General features: G+C 40.7%; 1 protein-coding gene across 4 annotated transcripts in view; it reads left to right on the forward strand.

Annotated features, from left to right (window-relative positions):
* ece1 (endothelin converting enzyme 1) overlaps nt 1-20781 on the forward strand; it is a 336078-nt gene that overhangs the window by 271386 nt on the left and 43911 nt on the right. For all 4 annotated transcript variants that reach the window (XM_039755712.1, XM_039755711.1, XM_039755709.1 and 1 more), the window contains 3 exons: nt 10372-10514; nt 10605-10719; nt 17078-17188. In XM_039755712.1, coding sequence (XP_039611646.1) covers nt 10372-10514; nt 10605-10719; nt 17078-17188 — 369 coding nt within the window. The remainder of the gene's footprint in view (nt 1-10371; nt 10515-10604; nt 10720-17077; nt 17189-20781) is intronic.

Here is a 20781-nt window from a genome sequence, read left to right on the forward strand (position 1 = left end):
GGAAGATGGATTGTACGGTAATATTAATTACAGTCCCAACTGGTTGGACAAGTCTCAAAATAAATAATTGTCAGGATATGAGATACAATTGTTAATGGAGAAATGTAAATAAGAGTCAATAACCAGGATATTTCTTGTATCTGAAGCTAAAATGCAAGGCGTAAATCAAAATCAAATCAACAATGGTCAGGATGCGAGATAAAACTACAGATTGAGAATCATAGCAAGAGAGTCAGTAACCACAATATTTCATGTAGTCTAAGACAAAATACAAGACATACATCAAAGTCGGCAAACAGAAAAGAGTTTGCACCCAGAGATGTCCTTAACAATAATAATAATGCCATCATGATAATGACAGCACACATTACATACTCCCGGCCAGTTAGCAACAGCTTGGCAACCCTGCATCATAAACACCAAACAATGGCACCACCCATGATAAAAATAAATGTTGCTATATGAAGACAGTGTTGTTCTTCACAGTACACAGAAACGGAAAAAGTTGTGAGCCCCCTAAAAACTTAGCCAAAATGGAGGCCATAATCCTCATTAGCCTGCCCAGATAAGGTTCATGTTTCAAGAGCCTGAGTGCATACTCCACTGGCTGGCTTCAGCCAACACTGGGCCAAATGTGGCTTTGGTTCGAAAGTGCTAAGATAATGGCTAAATTACAAAAAGATTAAGAATCCCCCACAAGGAAAGGAATTGCCATATGGCAATTATATAAGAAAGGGCAACAGGAACAGTCAACAATAAAAGAGGGATTTTATTGACAAGAATAAAAAAAGATGGAAAATAGCCAAAACTTTCACATGGTACAAAGATTTGCCTGAAAGACAATACACAATGACCAAGTCCCAGTACTGTACAATCTCCAAAGTGCATTGTAATGAGCCTCACGGGGGGGCTTCCTTAGCAGTGAGGTAATGGGGGTTCTACTCACAAAACACATGAAACATAAAAGAACATGATTACACATAGAAACAAAATAAAACATAAAGGTAATAAAATGAACATAAAATACATAATTAGACAACTAATAATAATTATTAACGATTAATGAGGTAATGACATAAGTCTGAGAGAATCCCTGATTTAAATATAACAGACAGGACAGTATTTCAAAAACTAATGCCTTCAAAAACATCGTAATTTAAAAAACATAATTCCTTGGCCTCTAAGACCCCCCAGATAATATCCCTATTATCCTTAGCAGCCAAGGAAAGGTTGCAATTTATTAATTTATTTATAGCCATAGCCAGAAAATAAACTTGTAGCACTAAATCGTGTTCTACTTGAACTTTTTACAAAAAGCAATGACGTTTACATGCTTACATTAAGGTGGCCTGTACAATGAGTTAAATGTTTGAAATGCTTATATTATGTAGTAAAACACATACACGGCACATACACTGAAATGCACCTCCCACCCACACCTCTTTGTAATCAGATTATAAGTTTAATGTCACTGTGCTCTGTACAAAACTTATTTTATAAATCCACTCACATGTACAGGCCAGGGGCTCTCAGCATTTAGAACTGCTAGGCAAGCATTTCAAGAGAGAAGGGGGCAACTACGAAAATGGGCATTGTACTATTTCTGTATGTTAGAGATGAAATTGAATCCTCTCCTTGCCTTGTTTGGAACCTAAAGTAAGGGCCTGCATGTGAAGAAAACAGTATAAAAGACTTGGACAGCAGCCAAACACCTCAAAGCCAACAGACAGATGGGTGATAATGTCATCCGTCCTGAAAATCCTTCCAGCATAGCGACGAAAATGGCAGACTATATACATCAAGATCCCACCTTGGTAATTGTCTTGCCATTTGGCTTCCTTTGTCTGTAATGCCGTGTAAATCGTCATTAAAGAAAGCTAGGTTATTTTCTCTTATGTGATTTCATACCGTCGTATCACTATGGGAGAGGTATTGCTTTTTAATATCATATCTATATAGTTTCGGGTTACTTAAAATGCCGCAATTACAAAAAAACTTATTCCAACCAGGGAGCAAGCAACCCCTAGAGGAAATACTCCTTGACCCAGGAATTGGATTAAGCAGTTTTGACCATGAAATTACATGTAAAAAAAATTGAATATAAATGTGTGTTTAATAAAACCTATCAGTGAAGAGATTTCTCTGTGTTGTGAGGAGACTAATGTGTGTCATGAGCCTTTCAGTTCCACATTACATTGGAGTGTGAATCGGACTTTTGCTTATGCATAGATGCTGCTTGGCAGGAAGTGTATGTCATAAAACACACAAATTCACAACCTTCTTGATATTTTTTGCTGCTATAATTCTGTTACAGTTGTCAGTATATGTTCGTATATAGTGTACTAGCCGTCCCTCGCGGCTCCGCCCACGTAGTAGTGAAACAGGACAGCAAGGAGGGCCCTGCCTGGCCCCCGACTCCAGACGTCAAGCTTTCTTCTACCCTCGGCCCACAGCCTCTCTCTCGGATTAGTGCGAATATATCGCTACTGCAAGCGAACTATGATTTTTTGAGAGAAGTTGCAAAATAAACTGGAATGTTCAAGCAAATTATAGAAAAAACCCAAGTTAAATCTATTAAGTAGTTCTCTCTTTTGCTAGTTACACAGAGGTAAGGAAATGCCCCGAAGCAGGCGTACAAGTGAGTAGGGCCCCGCTCTGTCTCTCTCAGATTTGCACAAATAAATCAGTGATACTTAACGTGATGAGAGAAGTGACAAAATCAACCGGAATGTTCAAGTAAATTATAGAAAAAAACCCAAATTAAATCCGTTAAGTAGTTCTCTCATGAAAAGCGGACAGACATACAGACAGACAGACGTTGGATTTTATATATATAGAGACAAAATATCAATATACATTGTATGTATTGCTGTGATCTGTTGAAGAAAATATTGGGTAAAGTGAATAAAGTCCGTTGACTATTTATTAATGCAACATGTAGTGTATTGTGTCAATACGCAATGTAAGCGTTTTAGTATTTGGTGTATGTACTATGAAGAATGAAGTAAGTTGCAAATGGTTCCTGTTAGCTTTGTGAGCTACTTGTATAGTCAGTGTAGCATTTTTGATACCCTAGGTGATGATGTATCCTTCTTATGTGAGAGATTGACAGTGATGTTCCACTTATGCAAGACATTTTGGGAGTAAGCTTAGGAGGTGCTTTTGCGCACGCAGTTCAGGGTGTGATAAACTGAAAGGGGGGCTGGTGTACCGTTAGTGTTACACACTGTGTATAGTGTCGATCCCCTCTCTCGTCAAGTGCGTTTATGGCTTACTGCTTTAAGTTTAAGGAATCCAACTCCTCCTGCATTTCTTTCTTCCTCCTTGGCAGCTGAACTCAAGGAGTGTAACAACAACAAAAATGTATTTCTTGTATAACCTTAAATCACATAAAGGAATGCCTCAGTGGGCTTTAACAGGCTGTCTATGAAGACAAGATAAAACGTGTAGGAAAAAAAAATTGGAAGATATCTTGGGAAGAGCGATTCAGTGAGAGACTCCCTTCCAGGTTGGTTTGGGCATGCAGTGGGTGTCAAGAAATGGAGTAAATACAACAAACAAAACAGAGTACAAGTAATCCTCTTCCCAGAGCTAGATGGCCAATCTGTTTTTGCCAGGTCAGAAATACAATACCTCAGTTCAAACTACTTTGTTCTTGCACAGCGCTGCTCGCTGAGTGAAGGCGTAGATAGCTGTGACAACTCTCAAAAGAAAATGCAAGAATAGGTTACACCACTCACTAAATACACAGCTACCACATATAAGCAGGGCCGGGCTGGGAAGCTTATTCAGGCCAGGAATCCCAAGTCTATCCCAGGCCACAAAATACACATCAGTTTTCTTGTACAGGCACAGACTCAAAAAACACCATTTTGTCTTGGAATTTGTTCTGAATGAGGAGACAGTAGATTCAGCTTTTACACTTACATTTCACTCTTAAATATTAGTCTCAAGACATCCTGTGATCAAGTGTGGAACAACACTTCATAGATATGTTTACCATGTAGCACGGAAACACAAAAAGTAGTTGTCAATGGAATCCCCAGTGCAGAGATAATGCTTGCAGTTTAAACTGGGAGTCTGGAATCTCCACAGCTGAGCCGCCGTCAGTGTCTGGATGGTAACGCTGAATACTCTTCTACAACATTTGAAGTGTTGGTCAAAAAAGATCACTTTGAATTTCTTCAATAGACAAAAGATTCAAAAATGTCTCAGTGCCACAGAATTCTGTCAAGCATTTTTTAAAGAAATCATTTAGTAATCAAAAAGCTATGAAACATTTCGTGTAGCTTATTCAGTCACAATCTCATCATAGCACTAAGGTTTAACTGTCGGAGCACAAGAGACGCACTTTAAAAATATTAAAATAAAGTAAAAACAAGACACGTTCATTAACTAACTTATCATGAAATAAAGAACAACCGGTACATTTAAAAGCACAAATCAGAATCATTCCACTCACATACGTGTTTCATTAATAAAATAATAAAATAAAACATTTTGTGTAGCCTATTCAGTCACTCTGAGAGAAAAGGAAAAAAAACATAAAAAAATGTGACCATACGCTACACCATGAAATTCTGAAACAAAAATAAAACAAACACACAGTAACAAATACCAAAACCCATACAACATCCAAATATAATTCAAAGTATATTCTAAACTTTTAAACAATCTTCATATATCACTTTAATCACAAAACCATCAGACGTGCGCACCTCTCATCATAGCACTCCTGTTTAACTAGCAGAGCGCGAGACGCACACAAAGTCAAAACTTGACTTGAACAAAAACAAGAAACCATCCAACCAGAAACCAACGTTAAACCAAAAGGATTTGTGCCCACTACAGATCAATAACGCCTGCTCATAGTCCCGTATAATAATAAAATTATATAATTTCACCATTAGGTTATTTCGCTGGTTGCTCTGAATGCCAGGCTAGGCCACCGGGAAAGCTCCCGCTGGTTGTAAATGTCAGTCTGGCATATAAGGATGTAGATTTGTTCAAATACATCAAAAACAAAATAGAAAATGACAAACAATATTTCACCTCAGGTGTGTAACCACATCTTACTGAATCTTCTACCTTCCACTTTAGAGCTCAGGCCACATATCAAGGACTGCATAAGGTGTACAAAGAAGACGTATGTGCAGTGTACATGAATACCCCCATTTATTGGTGGCGCATTTTTGACAGATCTTCATTTTATATATAATCTTGATGTAATAGAATCAAAGGTATGCCAGGAACATGTTAGTTTATCATTTTTGATTTTTTCAGATTTTCTGGATATTTATTACAGTATATTATCATAGATTTTTGTGAGACTTCATTATTTGGTTCTTCGTCACCTGCACCTCAATGTTAAGATTAGCGAACGCAAAGATACACACACATACACATGTCCAGTCCAGACATAGGACATAGCTATACACATTATACACAGTAATCCTAGCCAGACAAAGTCTCGAGTGGTGCCATTTGCTAGTCACTCCACCATATTCCGCATAGGATTCTCTACACAGGGACTCACTACCATCAGCACTCACAAACATGTGGGGGTCCTCGTGACACACAAAGAAGCTCAACTCTTTTGGTTATGTGCCACTTACCAACCAACCAATGGCTTACTTAATGAATAATGAGATAATGATAATGAGAAACAAGCTCAATAGTCTTGATAAACCCTATGGGCAAGAAAGTATCAATCTAACCCATACCTGGGTAATCCCTGTAGATAACGGACAAAGTAGAGAAAATATAAAAGCAGTGCGGTATTTATTAACGTATACTAATACCAAATAGAAGAAAATATAATGGAAAATAAAATAGATAGTAAAGCCTGGATATAAGCAGTCTTAGAAAAGATAAGTAAAAATTGGAAATGTCAAGGAAGGAATGTTGTCCTGGATGGCTTTTGATTTAGCTGTTGATGTTATTTATAAGTTACACTCTCCGGCATCTAGAAGAAATGGTCACATGTGCCTCAAAAATTGACATCACTTCCTCTATCGTCACCCTTTTTTTTTTTTTTTTGGTTCCCTCTGACAAGCCATATAAATGTTTAAATGCACACGTCGTGTGATGGACAGCTGGGGATCTTGCCCGGACTGGACACCCTTTCGGGGAGAAGACCGGGGGAATGGACATGTCACCAACAGTACCTCCCCTGGGACACGAGAAGGAAGCCACCCTGGTTTGTATCAAGGTCACGGGTTTGGGGCATAGAAGCTCAACCCTGCAGGAGCCCATGGCCATCACGAGGGGGCACCTGGGTCTGCAGTGCTTGAAATTGATCGAGGAACATCTGGAGCACTTCCGGGTGTGGCATTAAAGAGGCCTCCTCACTCCACTCGGGGAACCAGAATCGGGAGGAGGGAGACAAAGCTTGCCGGAGAGAAGTGGAGGAGATAAAGAGAAGAAGTATTGGTTTTGTATTGTGTTTATTGGCACTGTGTTGTGCCTGTGGGAACGGGGAAGGCGTTGTTCACAGGCGAAGAAAAAAAAAGAAAATAAACCATTTATTTGTTTTATCTGTGTGCCTCCTGCGTCTGTCTGTATTGGGCTGAGCGCTCGTATAGTGCCTTTGTAACAGTAGGATTCAGGGACACGTGACATTATACACATTTGATTGGCTATATTGTCCTTATGATTATTGACTCTGGTCAGAGTGTTTCATCTTTTAAGTATCTCCATACTTCTTCCTTTTTCAAACTATTGTTCTGTAATGTCTAGTCCTGAGGTGTCCATTCATTCCCAAGTTATAAACTACTGTATACTAAAACAATTTATGTGACTCTGTGTCTTGTACTTGACTTCTTTTCTCTCACCCATTAAGTTGTAAACCAATTAAACAAGACGCACTAAGGTTATAAATTACTGGTGCAATAAAGGATGAAAGTACAAGAAAGAATGCTTGCAATGCCTGGGAAATGCTAGTAATTAAAGTCCAGTAAATTTAGTTCATCCAGATTTGTTTGAATAAAATAATTAAAACTTAACGTTAACAATGTGCAAGATAATGAAATCTGTATTGTTGTCCGCATATTGATCTAGCAAAATTTTACACCGGATGCCCTTCCTGAGGTAACCCTCCCCATTTATCAGGGATTGGGACCAATTGAAGAAAGACACTGGTTTGTGCATCCCCTGTGGCCGGGAAATATGCTCTAGAGAGGAGAGGAATGAAGGTCAGTAGGACCACCACGACAGAATACATGTGTGTGAATGAGAGAGAGGTCAGTGGAATGGTGGGGATTCAGGGAGTAGAGTTGGCGAAGGTGGATGAGTTTAAATACTTGGGATCAACAGTACAGAGTAATGGGGATTGTGGAAGAGAGGTGAAAAATAGAGTGCAGGCAGGGTGGAATGGTTGGAGAAGAGTGTCATGAGACAGACAGGTATCAGCAAGAGTGAAAGGGAAGGTCTACAGGATGGTAGTAGGACCAGCTATGTTATATTGTAAGGATTGGAGATGGTGGCACTGACCAGAAAGCAGGAGACAGAGCTGGAGGTGGTAGAGTTAAAGATGTTAAGATTTGCATTGGGTGTGACAAGGATGGACAGGATTAGAAATGAGGACATTAGAGGGTCAGCTCAAGTTGAACGGATAGGAGACAAAGTCAGAGAGGCGAGATTGCGTTGGTTTGGACATGTGCAGAGGAGAGATGCTGGGTATATTGGGAGAAGGATGCTAGGCCAGAGGAACAGAGGAAGGCCTAAGAGAAGGATGGGGTGAGAGAGGACATGCAGGTGATGGGGGTAACAGAACAAGATATGGAAAAAGATGATCCGCTGCAAGATAATAAAATAATCCCATACACACACACACATACACTTATACATATCACCAGCCCAATGAGGAACAATAATAAATATAAATGGAGAAAGTGACTAAAATGGGGCAGTCTAGAGCTGGACTGAAGAAGAAAGGCAACAGCGAGGATAAGTTCCCATCATCACTAGCCACCAGATAACCAATCATCCACAAGCTTGGTGACTGAGAGCAATTCCCAGATGTTGAGGTTCTCGTTTTTTTATTTGGCATCTCAATTTTGTGGCCATGGATGCTGCAATTTGGTGCACATGTATGTGACACTTGACACGGGCATGACTGCACTGCAACGTACAGGGAAGCGTTTGAATTTTGACCAACAAAAGGAATAACTTTGTGAGAAACTTGGCAGTCAAACAAATAAAATAAAAAAATAGTTAAAAATGACTTGTTTTGAATTATGTTATATTTTGTGGTTGTAGATTTGGTTTTGTCCTAGTAACGTCAAAAGATTAGTAAGGATTTACATGAACCAACTCTGTTAAATACTCCTTACAAAATCTAAATAAATCTCAGCTGCTCACTACAATAATTATTCCCTTGGACCCCCACTCACCCTACTGAACATGTTAAGCTGCAGGGTAAAAAAAAATCCATGCCTGAATGTGTGCCAAAGGTCGTTCTTTCTCTGTGGTTTGTCTCACGTGATCTCACGGCTCACATTCAGTCGTTTTTTTGTTCTGCTTCATTTGTTCACATTGAGTCGACATTCTTCCAGTCTGCGGATTTAAAGCCATGGCTCAGAGATGGTGGCTTATAGTTTAAAAATATGGAGCAATATTTCAAGAATAATTAAGTATACAAAAACATATGCAAATAAGTATTTTGAAATGTGACAATATATAAATAGCATAATGATATTTGAGCATAAATTTGATTTGTCACAAATTTTGTTGCTTATTTCTTTATGTACAGTGGATTCAGATAGTGTTCAGACCCCATCACGTTCTGCACTATTTATTGTGTTGTAGATTTAACTTTAAATGGATGAATTGCCTGTTTTTGCTGATCAGTACACTCAATAACCTGTAATGACAAAGTGAGAGCACAATAAGTCAACATTAATTAACATAGAATAAGAGTAAGGTCCGATGGCCAGGGAGGACAGAAAAAACAAAAAAAATACTCCAGACGGCTGGAGAAAAAAATAAAATCTGCAGGGATTCCAGACCATGAGACCGTCCAGTCCCCTCAGGCAGAAAGAAGTGCTGGAGATGGCTGAATTGAGGCTGAGGCACAAGGCTGTGGTGATGACAGTGTCAATAGGAACAACAGGATTGGCCATCCATTGCCTCAATACAACAAGGTCCAGGGCAAGTAGAGGTGACTGCTTGTCCAGGAGGAGGTGTGAGCAGCAATGGATGAGGAAAATACCAGCAGGATAGCAGGCAGGATGCAGTAGGGAGCTTGGATGAGATGGGAGAGTGCAATGGAACGAAGGCTGGCGAGCAGGGCCCCAGCACATCCAATTCCCAATTCAAGCTGTGTATAACATCTTACCTAGCCCTGCAAACCTCCAGCTGTGGGACAAAGATGACACACCTTCCTGTCCACTCTGTTCTGGGACAGGGACACTCAGACACATCCTGAGCAGCTGTCCAAAGGCCCTAGGGGAGGATAACTACTGGTGGCACCATGACCAGTTGCTGAGGGTGAATCCTCAGGCATATCAATAAGCAGGCCCCACTGTCTCCCCAGGAAGAAGATTATATTCGTCAAGGCAGGAGAGCAGCTGAAACTGCAGCCTAGAGCTACTTCAGGTCTACTTTTGAAACAGTACATGACTGGCAGATGATGGTAGATCTGGGCAAGCAGCTTAAGTTTCTGGTACATATCATGACAACACCATTGTGACCAGACATTGTCATTCTGTCCGGGGCCTCAAAACAGCTTACCCTGGTAGATTTCACTGTGCCCTGGGAAGATTGTATAGATGAGACTTTTGAGAGGAAGCTGGCCATGTACTAGGGATTCTGGAGGATTGTCGGGAGTGGAATCCAGTGGAAGTAGAGTGTAGAAGCTACGCCAGCCGCTCTCTACAGAGTCTACTTGGCATGAGTGGACCGCTCAGAAGCACAACCATCAGGTCTGCAACAGAGGCAGCAGAATGAGCTTCCCATTCCCAGGGGGCTGTGGATTAAGAGAGGGGTGAGCTGTGGCTTAATGCTGCTGGAACACAACCCCGACTGGGTCACCTGAGCGAGACCCAAAACACCCTATGAACCTAGGAAAACATCTTTGGTGATGCGTGCCAGAGCATCCGTAGGATGTATCTTCCATCTTCACCTTTATGTGTAATTATGTTATTATAAAATATTCCTCCCTATTACAGGCCCTTAATTTGACTTGAGTTGATTTTCTTCCAGAATTAAGTGTTCAAAAATGGTTTGAATTTGCTATCCGTTCTTTGTAAAAGAGTTGTTCTTATAATAAGCTTTTATTTGTTTGGAAATAGTACATCACATCTAGTTTGATAATATTTCTGATCGTTCAGCCACAGTGGTGTAACGGTTGTTTTTCAATCTGTCTTCCAGACTCTTGCTCCTGCTGTGGAATGGATGCCCCTTCTCTCAGTTATGTTTGCACCCATTGAGCTGAATGACTCTGAGCTAGTCGTGGTGTACGCCAAGGAGTATCTTCAGAAAGTCTCTGATCTCATTAATAGCACTGATAAAAGGTCAGCCCATATACATTTCTCATATAACCTTTACTTCCCAATATATCTTGTGATAAAGTACCTTGTTTTCATCCTTAACTCTATTTACAGCATCCTCAACAACTACATGATTTTAACAGTGGTACGTAAAACAGCATCCAGCCTTGACCAGCGATTTCAGGATGCAGAGGAGAGGTTTTTGGAGGTCATGTATGGAACTAAGAAGGTGAGATCACTGAGTTAGGTGTACCGAGTTTGTAACAGATATTCGGTGTACTGGTGTCTGGAGTGCTCTATGTCTAAATCTGGGGTGTCCAACTCTGGTCCGGGTGAGCCGCAGTGGCTGCAGATTTTCATTCTAACCCTTTTCCTAATCAGTGAGCAGTTTTCACTGCTAATTAACTCCGTTAATTCAGTCCTCTGAATTGATTTGTTTCTTCATTAAATGGCAGCCAAATAGAAATGAGATGTGAAATGAGCCGACAGATGACCAGCTAAGTCGAGGCTTCAAACCCCAACCAGTTTCTTCATGAGAAACCAATTCGTGCTGTTAATTAAAGCCGTTATTGAATATCATGACTTGTTGCTGTTCTCTTTCTGCCACAGCAGACTGTTGATTTTCTGTTTTTTCTAAGACCATCGTCAAGGTGACCTGAGCAGACCAACATGACCGAGACCTTCACCTTTCTTTATTTTCAGGTGATCTGGTCATGTGGCGGCTTGTTTTGTGTCTCATTATTGTTTGGCTGCTTTTTAAGAAAAAAAGAAACAACTAAGGGGTCGGAGTCACGTCAGCTAAAACTAAAGGAAAACATGTGAATCAGCAGCAAAAACTGCTCACTAATTAAAAAGAGGGTTCGAATGAAAACCTGCAGCCCACCTGGACCGGAGTTGGACACCCCTGGTCTAAATGGACACATTTCATTTTCATTGTTCTTGCTTTTACCTGTATAGTTAATTGACTCCTAACAAAAGTAAATAGGTAGAAAACTAATAGAAGAAATGATATGAGTAGAGTTGGCCTCACACATACTGTACATTCATTTTTACATTTATATTTTTGACAGCTGTTTTCTTTAATACAGTAGGAAGGGCAGTAGAGAACTGCAATGGTTTTTTCTCCGCTTATATGGATGCTGGTCTTGACCATTGGTTGGTGGGGGGCCACTGGGTTGTCAGGGAGCTGGAGGTCCCCTCCTAGATGAGTTATTAAAGGTGCTTAGAGGAGGTCAAAAAAAGTTTCATCCTGTAGGTCACTCAGAAGTAGCAGGAGTCTGCAGCTTTGGTCCAAATACAGTACACTAGTGGCCATTAAAATTGCAGCACCGAGAAAGGCATGAGATATCAAGCCATATTTATTTGGCAGTGTGAAATGAAGCCAGAGACACCACAAAAAGGTTTGGGGTGGCCACCCTGTATGCTTGAAGATTGGTAGGTTGGAAAAGAAAAAGGTTTGGACTTGAGCCCAAAACAGAAGTGACTTGCAACCAAAAATGGCGTCTTCAAAGGAAGTGGTATCAGAGGGTCCGGAGCCGGAAGTGATGTCACCAGAACCGGAAGTGTTGTCATTGGGACCGAAACCGGGACTGGTGTATTCGGGGACCAGAACTGAAAGTAACGTCGTCAGGCCTGGGCGGAATTTCCCATAGTTGGTCTACTAAAGAAAGAGAGAAAGGAGTAGCACACTGTGCCATCCCCTTGTTTGGCATGGAATAACCTTCTTTCGAGCCCTTTAGCTTCCACTTATGCACACGTGTGTGACAGCAGGTTATTTATAATGCATGGCATTCATGATTAGAAGGACAACTCAGCCTTGTGTGTGAAACACACAAAAATCAGTTTTGTTTGTATCTGCCACACATAGAAATGATCCCTTGCACTTGGCTTGGGATTGACAATATGAGATTCTGGATGTGTATTTATGGAGTTGCATGACATGCAGCCTCTATATGTGCCTAAAGTTCATCTGGGGTAACCACTGGTGGTCTCTTTAATGCCAGTCACTGTCCAACCATATCTTAGAAGTGTGAATAGGGGACATAACTAGTTAACATGTGGGACAGAGGAAGTGGCACATAATACCACATGTAGTTGAGCATTGTCCTATTTAAATATGGGACCAGGAAACTTCTGCCGATAGCATACCACCTAATCCTGCAACACCTCTGTGATGTATCGCTTATTGGTCAAGATAACAGAACAGGATATAAGTTGGGAAAAGGGGTGAAACTCAATAGTAGCCCACACTATAAGACCTTGTGCTGGGCCCATATAGCACTGCCAAATGATGCCTTCAGAACTATGGTGCTTCCAAACACAGATCCGTCCATCATAGTGCAGTAAATTGAACTGAGGCTTATCCAAAAACACATTGTGATGCCAATAATCCTGCTATTGATGATGTTCTGAGCATGCTTACAGTCGCAGATGCCTGTGGTCAGGAGTCAGGGACATCCAAGTCAATAGATGACAAGCAAGAGGAGCTACTGCAAACGGCATTGAATAGTGCTGTGATGTGGGAAGAACCCAGCTCGTGGACTAGGGTCTGAGATGTGGCTGTACAGTCAATCACTGGTGTGCATGTGTGATAACTTTCTTCCTGTTTGTTAATCCAAAGCCCTTATTTGGGTGGATATGACCCTCCTCTACCCACCGATGCTATACTGTCATCACTGTGCTTGCATTCCATCCAACATGAGCTAAAATCTGGATAATCTGCCTTAATACACTTTCACAATTCTCAGTCACTCAAGACCTGGATGTATTCCTGTTGTTCTCTTTCATGAAGCATGTTGGGTCCCTGACTGTTTCTCAGTCAGTCAATGAGGCTCTTTTTGCAGGTATTCTTTATACCCACATCATTTACACATCATTTTCACTCCCCACCATGACCTAGCCATCCTGTCTGTTTCTGAGCAGTATGATGATTTGAACCAGTGTTGCAATTTTCGTGGCCAGCAGTGTATGTGCACCAAGCACTTTAAGAAGATGGCTGCATCATCCTTCTAAGAGCTCACAAATGACTCCAGACCAAAGGCTTGCCAATTAGCCATGACCTCAGAAGAGGTCTTATGCTTCCCTTCGAAAGGAACCGCACGCCTTTAGCGAGGTGAGCCTAGATTCAGGAGTGAGTCGGAGACAAGGGTCTGTCTGACAAAAAGGTGAAGAGGGAAGAGGAGGATAATATTAATGGTGAAAGAAAGAACAATGTGGAGGAAGACTGGCAGATGACAAGGTGTTGTACGTAATGGAGTCAGGCCCCAGATGGCTTAGTGTTTGTTGTTTTCTTTTATATATGAATATGATCCTCTGTCCTCTTACCTCTCTTAGAACTTTGTTCCTTTATTAAATCCCTTGTTACTAGATTACAGTGGTGTGTCTGGGTCATTCTGTGTTTGGGGTCAGCTCGAAATTCCCCTGGTAGTCACAATAGGAAAACTCAGAATAGGGCTGGACGTTTAATCGAAAAGTAATCGAAATCGACATTCAGAACCTATAATCGATCAAATTTTTCCAGGTCGATTATTTCGATTACATTCCCTTTAAAAACACTACTGCGTGTGGAATCACGTGACCCTGCTCCGTTACGTTACGTTATTCCGCCGACATGTCAAGCATGGAGAGCTTAAACACTGACACAACTGAGCAACAAGAGCAGCTTGTACCAAAGAAAAACACAGTCTCTGTCGTTTGGACACATTTTGGCTTCAGTAAGGATGACATCGAACAAAATGAAGTCAGATGTAGACACTGTAGAAAAACAGTTTCGACACCCAAAGATAACACCACCAATTTGTTTCAACACTTGAAGCACAATCACGTTACTGAATATGAACAGTGCATGGCTCAAAAAAAACAAAAAGAGACTGACAAGCGCCCAGCAACAAGTGCCTCCGCAAAGCAGATGTCGATAACACTAATGTTCACAAATGCCACACAGTATGAGAAGAGTTCAAGAAGATGGAAAGAAATAACTGACGCTATTTGTTATTACATCGCAAAGGATATGACTCCCTTGGCTACAGTGGAGCGAAGTGGGTTTAAACACCTCGTTAAAACTCTCGACAGAAGATACACTGTGCCATCGCGATCACATTTTTCTAAAACTGCGCTGCCAGACATGTACAAGACATGTTGTAAAAATGTAGCTGCTGAACTGAAAAATGTTCAATCAATCAATCAATCAACATTTATTTATATAGCACATATTCATACAAAAAAATGTAGCTCAAAGTGCTTTACAAAATGAATAGAAAAATAGAAGACACAATAAAAAATAAACATAAGTCAACATTAATTAACATAGAATAAGAGTAAGGTCCGATGGCCAGGGTGGACAGAAAAACAAAAAACTCCAAAAGCTGGAGAAAAAAAAAATCTGTAGGGGTTCCAGACCAAGAGACCGCCCAGTCCCCTCTGGGCATTCTACCTAACATAAATCATCATATTTTCATGGAAGGACCTGATGATGATGGTCACGTAGACTTCTGGCTTTCAGTCCATCATTGTTGGAGCATCATGATGCTTTGAGTAGGTGGTGGTGGCGCAGGCCGCCACCACAAAGAAACCGGAAAAAGAAACAGAAGAGAGAGTAGGGGTCAGTACGGATTTTAGAGCCACCATGAATAGTTATTATGAAGAATTGAACATACAGAGTATCAGGATTATGTTAAAGTGAAGTTATAAAAAGGCCATGTTAAAGTAATGTGTTTTCAGCAGTGTTTTAAATTGCTCCACTGTATTTGCCTGGCGAATTCCTATCGGCAGGCTATTCCAGATTTTAGGTGCATAGCAGCAGAAGGCCGCCTCACCACTTCTTTTAAGTTTAGCTTTTGGAATTATAAGGAGACACTCATTTGAAGATCTAAGGTTACGATTTGGAATATAACGTGTCAGGCATTCCGATATATAAGATGGAGCGAGATTATTTAAGGCTTTATAAACCATAAGCAGTATTTTAAAGTCAATCCTGAATGACACAGGCAACCAGTGTAGTGACATCAAAACTGGAGAAACCCATTCTTGAGCCTTACTTTGCACTACATTGAAGATATTTTCCAGCCGATCACACGGCAGATATGATTGCGCAAGGTCTGAAAGATATGCTTTCTGAATGGGACCTCGCGGAAGAAAAACTTTCAGCCATTACGACAGACAACGGTGCAGAGATGAGCAGCTATTTGGTGTCCCCCATGCTGGATAGTGAGGCAAATCAACTGGACTGGTGGAGGAAGCATCATGTACACTTTGCCACTTTAAGTAAGATGGCAAAAAAGTATCTCTGCATACCAGCTACTAGCTCCCCATCAGAGCGGGTTTTCAGTTCGGGCAGAAACATTGTTACATGCCTCAGGTCCTGCCTGAAACCTGAAAAGGTCAACATGCTCGTGTTTCTTAGTAAGAACTTAGAGTAAATTCATGTTCATATAGTGACATGACAAGATCGCTAAGATCACCTCATGCAACAGTGTTTAGAGAGTTCGATTTTCATTACAACAATCTGTTGTTTACATTGATACATCGCACATTAAAATATTTGTTTACAGAAGATGCAAGAAATGCACTGTTTAAAATATTATTTACAGGATATATAAGAGTTATTTTATTTAGAAGAGATACTGCTTATTTTCTACTTTTAATAAGAAAAACATATTAAAAATAAATAATTTTTGAATATTAAAAAAATATTAATTCAATAATTATTGAAAATAATTAATTTTGTTTCCAAAAGTGCAAGTTATTTATTTTTACTTTTTTTATAAGAACAAAGTGACTGTTCGTTTTAGGCAATGTGTGCTTTAATTTCAGTTGCTCAACATTGATGTTCAATAAATAATCACAGATAATAGTGTGTTTCCTTCAATTATTTTAAAATCAAGTAATGCACCTTTCATTCAAAAATCTCTCACTTGTAATATGTGAGCATATTTACTGTACAAAAACTATGAGGGCAAAAAAATAAATAAAATAATCGTTCATTAATCATAATCGAGTTAAAATGTTCATTTAATCGAGATTTTGATTTTAGGCCAAATCGCCCAACCTTAACTCAGAATGTTACACCTCCCACGTATACCGTGTCACACACGTGCGCATGGGAGGCAGCTAAAGGGCTTGAGTGACGGCAGTTCTGAGACAGGCCGGGCTGTGGCAGAGTGCACTGACTCTTTTTCTCACTTCCCTGTAGACCATCCCTGGGAGACTCCACCTGGCTCTCGTGACATCACTTCCGGGACCGAACCAATGGAGACAGAACTAACCGGCGCCGGCCCCCCTGATGTCACGTCCGGGCCTGATCCAATGACGAACACGTGCCCGATTCCCATAACCTCACTTCCTGTCTTCCCCTTTAAAAGCCTGCCCTTTCTCCCCTTTCCCTCAGTCTTGTCTTGGACTCGTTATATACACATCAGTGCTGTATTTCTGTGAAAAGAACAATTTTGCAGCCAGGTTTCGAGATTATACGGGTGGCTGCCCCAAACCTTTCTTTGAGTATGTCTCAGCTTTGTGACAACCGGTAATTACTTTTCAGTAATGGCTATGACTGACAACTAATGATTATTGTCTTCTCTTTAACATTTCAGAGCTGTACCCCTCGATGGAAGTTATGTGTTAGTGATACAGACAGTGCCCTTGGTTTTGCACTGGGAGCCATGTTTGTGAAGGCCACATTTGCCGAAGACAGCAAGAAAATAGTAGGTCCCTCCATCATACCTGATACGATAAAAGAAGTCTGCACTTAAAGGCACAATTAAATAAACATTGAGAAAAGTGTTCAAACCAGCCTTACTATTAATGGAGATTTAAAAGTTGTGAAAAGGTGGGATTCAATCAATTATTCATTAAAGTAGTAGTCATGTATAGAGTGAAATTTTTATTTACATGGCCAATCAGCATGAAATGCGTTAGCACTCTGTGGCACTATGAGAAACAAGAATGGATTAAAATACAATTCACTGAAATTAACAGAAAACAGAAACAGCAGTATTGTGCATGCTTACTACATGAACAGAGAACAAACAATTGTTTTGGCTCACAAATTGCAAGAATTTTATGACTGAACTATGAATTTGCGAGCAAGTCAAGGCCATTAAAAGTTAAAATTTGGACGTTGGCATCAGTAGGCTCTGCACCCTCGGAACCAAGTTACCTGAACTATTCCATAAGATTTCAGTAATTATTTACCATTCTGATACTGACCTTTCTGATAAAACAGGTCACTACGATGGCAATTGACGAGAAGAATTCATAATTAAGTGCAGAATTACGATATTTGAGGTTTCATCTAGAACAGGGGTCTCCAACTCCAGTCCTGGAGAGCTACCGTGGCTGTAGGTTTTCACTCTTAACTCTTTTCTTATTTAGTGACCAGTTTATGCTGCTAATTAATTATTTACCTTTATTTTAAGTGACTTTTCTTGAGACTCTGACTACTGAATTGATTGTTTTTTCCTTAAACGGCACCTAAACATAAATTTGATGTGAAGTGAGCCAACAGATGAGCAACTAAGTTTTGGGCCTCAAACTCCAATTAACTTCACTTCATTAAGTTTCTTAATTTGAAGCCAATTCTCGTTGCTAATTAAACCCGTTATTTAATTCCATGGCACTCAGACATTTTCAAAACTGTTGATTTTCGTTTTTAAGAGCGCTGTCAAAATGATTTATGGACCTGCGCAGATCAACATTACTGAGGCCTTCACCTTTCTTTATTTTCAGTTATTGTGTGATGGACGCAGGTTGTTGTTTATGTGTTGGTACATTTTGTGTCTTAATATTGTTTGGGTGCTAATTAAGGAAAAAATAAATAATTAAGGGGCCTGAGCTTGAAGTTGTGCATCAATTAAAATTAAGGCAAAGGGTTAATTAGCAGCAAAATCTGCTCACCAATTAAGAAAAGAGTTAGAATGAAAGCCTGCAGCCACAGTAGCTCTCCAGGACTGGGGTTGGAGACCCCTGCTCTCGAGTGCCTCTTTCTCTTGCATGATTTGGCTCAAAAACTAATCAGCACATCGTCATCTCATAACAGGCTTAAGTTTCGAGTTTGGTATTTTTCCGTCCAGCTGTTTTAGCTGTAGATCGTCCTCAAGAAACTGTGACACACACCCATCATCGAGCTATTGATGTTTTCAGTATCAGGGGTCCCTAAAACATCGAGATCTGTCGAAAACTGGAGATTGACATTTTTGACAAATCTAAAGCTTTCAACCCATAGATGATAGGTTATCGTTGGGGAGGGTGCAAAGCACAAAAGTTATTAGCCTCTATCCATCCATCCATTATCCAACCCACTATATCCAAACTACAGGGTCACGGGGGTCTGCTGGAGCCAATCCCAGCCAACACACTAGGGCGCCAGGCAGGAAACAAACCCCGGGCAGGGCGCCAGCCCACCGCAGGGCATGCACACACACACACCCACACACACTAGGGACAATTTAGAATCGCCAGTGCACCTAACCTGCATGTCTTTGGACTGTGGGAGGAAACCCACGCAGACATGGGGAGAACATGCAAACTCCACGCAGGGAGGACTCGGGAAGTCAACCTGGGTCTCCTAACTGCGAGGCAGCAGCGCTACCCACTGCGCCACCCATTAGCCTATATAAAAATATTAATTTTATATGAAAGCAAATGAAACAACAAACGAAAATGTTATGGAGTTTATCATGCAGTAAATTTTCTATCTGTCATTTACAGGGGTTTCATATGTCACAACATTTGTCACCCTGCTTGTAATCCTTTAAAAACACACCTTCCATTGCAGTGAGCTTTTTTAGTAGACGACATACAGCCCAACAATCGTGAGGAGTGCTCACTTAGGAACTTTCAGTGGAAACGTATAATGGACAATAGACAAAGGGAGTGATAACAAACCAAAATAACAACCTCATTTTTAGTGTGGTGTGCTTATATAAAAACACCGCTGCTATTGACAGTGTATTCAGAAAATATTCAGACGCCCTCACTTTTACACATTTTTATATGTTGCAGGCTTATGCTAAAATCATTTAAATTCGCCATCACCTTCATTTCACTTCACTTCACTTCACTTCACTTCACTTCACTTCACTTCCGCAAGCTCTGTCCTCTTCCTCCCGATTCCTGCTCCCTGAATGAAGTGAGGCCGTCCCTTTTATAATGCACCCGGATGTGCTGCAGGTGCTCCCTGATGAGCTTCCTGTAGCACTTCCGCCACACCAGGAAGCACTCCGGGTGTGCCTGGTTCCTGTTTCGGCAGCACTTCCTGGTGTGGCGGCAGTGCTGCATCCCATGGCTCTGGAACCATCCAGGCGCCCCCTGGCGGTGGCCAAGGGTCCCCACAGGGTTGACCTGCCCAGTTCCGTGGTTCCCATGCAATCCCAGAGGGCTGCCCTCTTGCATCCCGGGGTAGGAATTGCCCCTCTACCAATCCCTGGCTTCTCCAGGCCTCCCGGTGGGGCATGGTCCCCGGCCGTCTATTACAATACATACATTTTGGTTTGAATTGAAATATTTGTGTAATGATAAGAGCAGAAAAAACTATCTGGGAGACCTGAGGTAAAAATGGCCAGTAAATTAAAAGATCTTGATACATTCATTTCCTTCCCCAGTTGATTTTAATTTCCCAATAAGCTTGAAAGTTTTCTGTAAGCAGCAAGCACAAAACAGGATGTCACAGGTTTATGATGAAGTCTTAAAAAATAGAAACTGAAAGTATTCTTTTTTTTTGCCAAGTCTGGATGGGGGGCTGTTAATGTTGAGCTGTTCATAGCAGACCACATATTAGAAAACATCTGAACCGTAGTAACTACAGGCAGTTAAAGAGGTCATTTCAAGTTTACAGGATATTATACAAGGCTTCGGCAAGCAGTAACAAATGACAAAAAAGGCATCTGGAAAAGGTTTACATCCTAAAATTGAAAATAATTGGTGAAATTAATAATGAGGAGTTGGATTTCAGTAAGTTGTCGATAGTAAAAAAAAAACGTAAAATCTCACCATATGCATTGCAGAGGTGTTTTCCACATCCTATACTGCAGACACAAGCTTGCAAAGTCTAGGCAGCATCTGTTTTTAATTATAACAGAAAGCCAAGAGTACGTTTGCAAAATTCATTAAAGCTTCTTCTAGACCAACAGCAGAGCGTGGGGAAGCACACTGCCGAACAGCCACCGTTTGTTATTCCCGCTCTCCTCAGACCTGTGCCAAGTTTACATTGATCTCTTTCTTGACAATTTTTCCTTTCAGGAAAATACATTTGGCCTCATTTGAAAACAGAGAATATTACTATAGTGAAACAAGTCAT

The sequence above is a fragment of the Polypterus senegalus genome, chromosome 6 (genome assembly GCF_016835505.1).
Source record: "Polypterus senegalus isolate Bchr_013 chromosome 6, ASM1683550v1, whole genome shotgun sequence".
Classification (NCBI taxonomy): Eukaryota; Metazoa; Chordata; class Cladistia; order Polypteriformes; family Polypteridae; genus Polypterus; species Polypterus senegalus.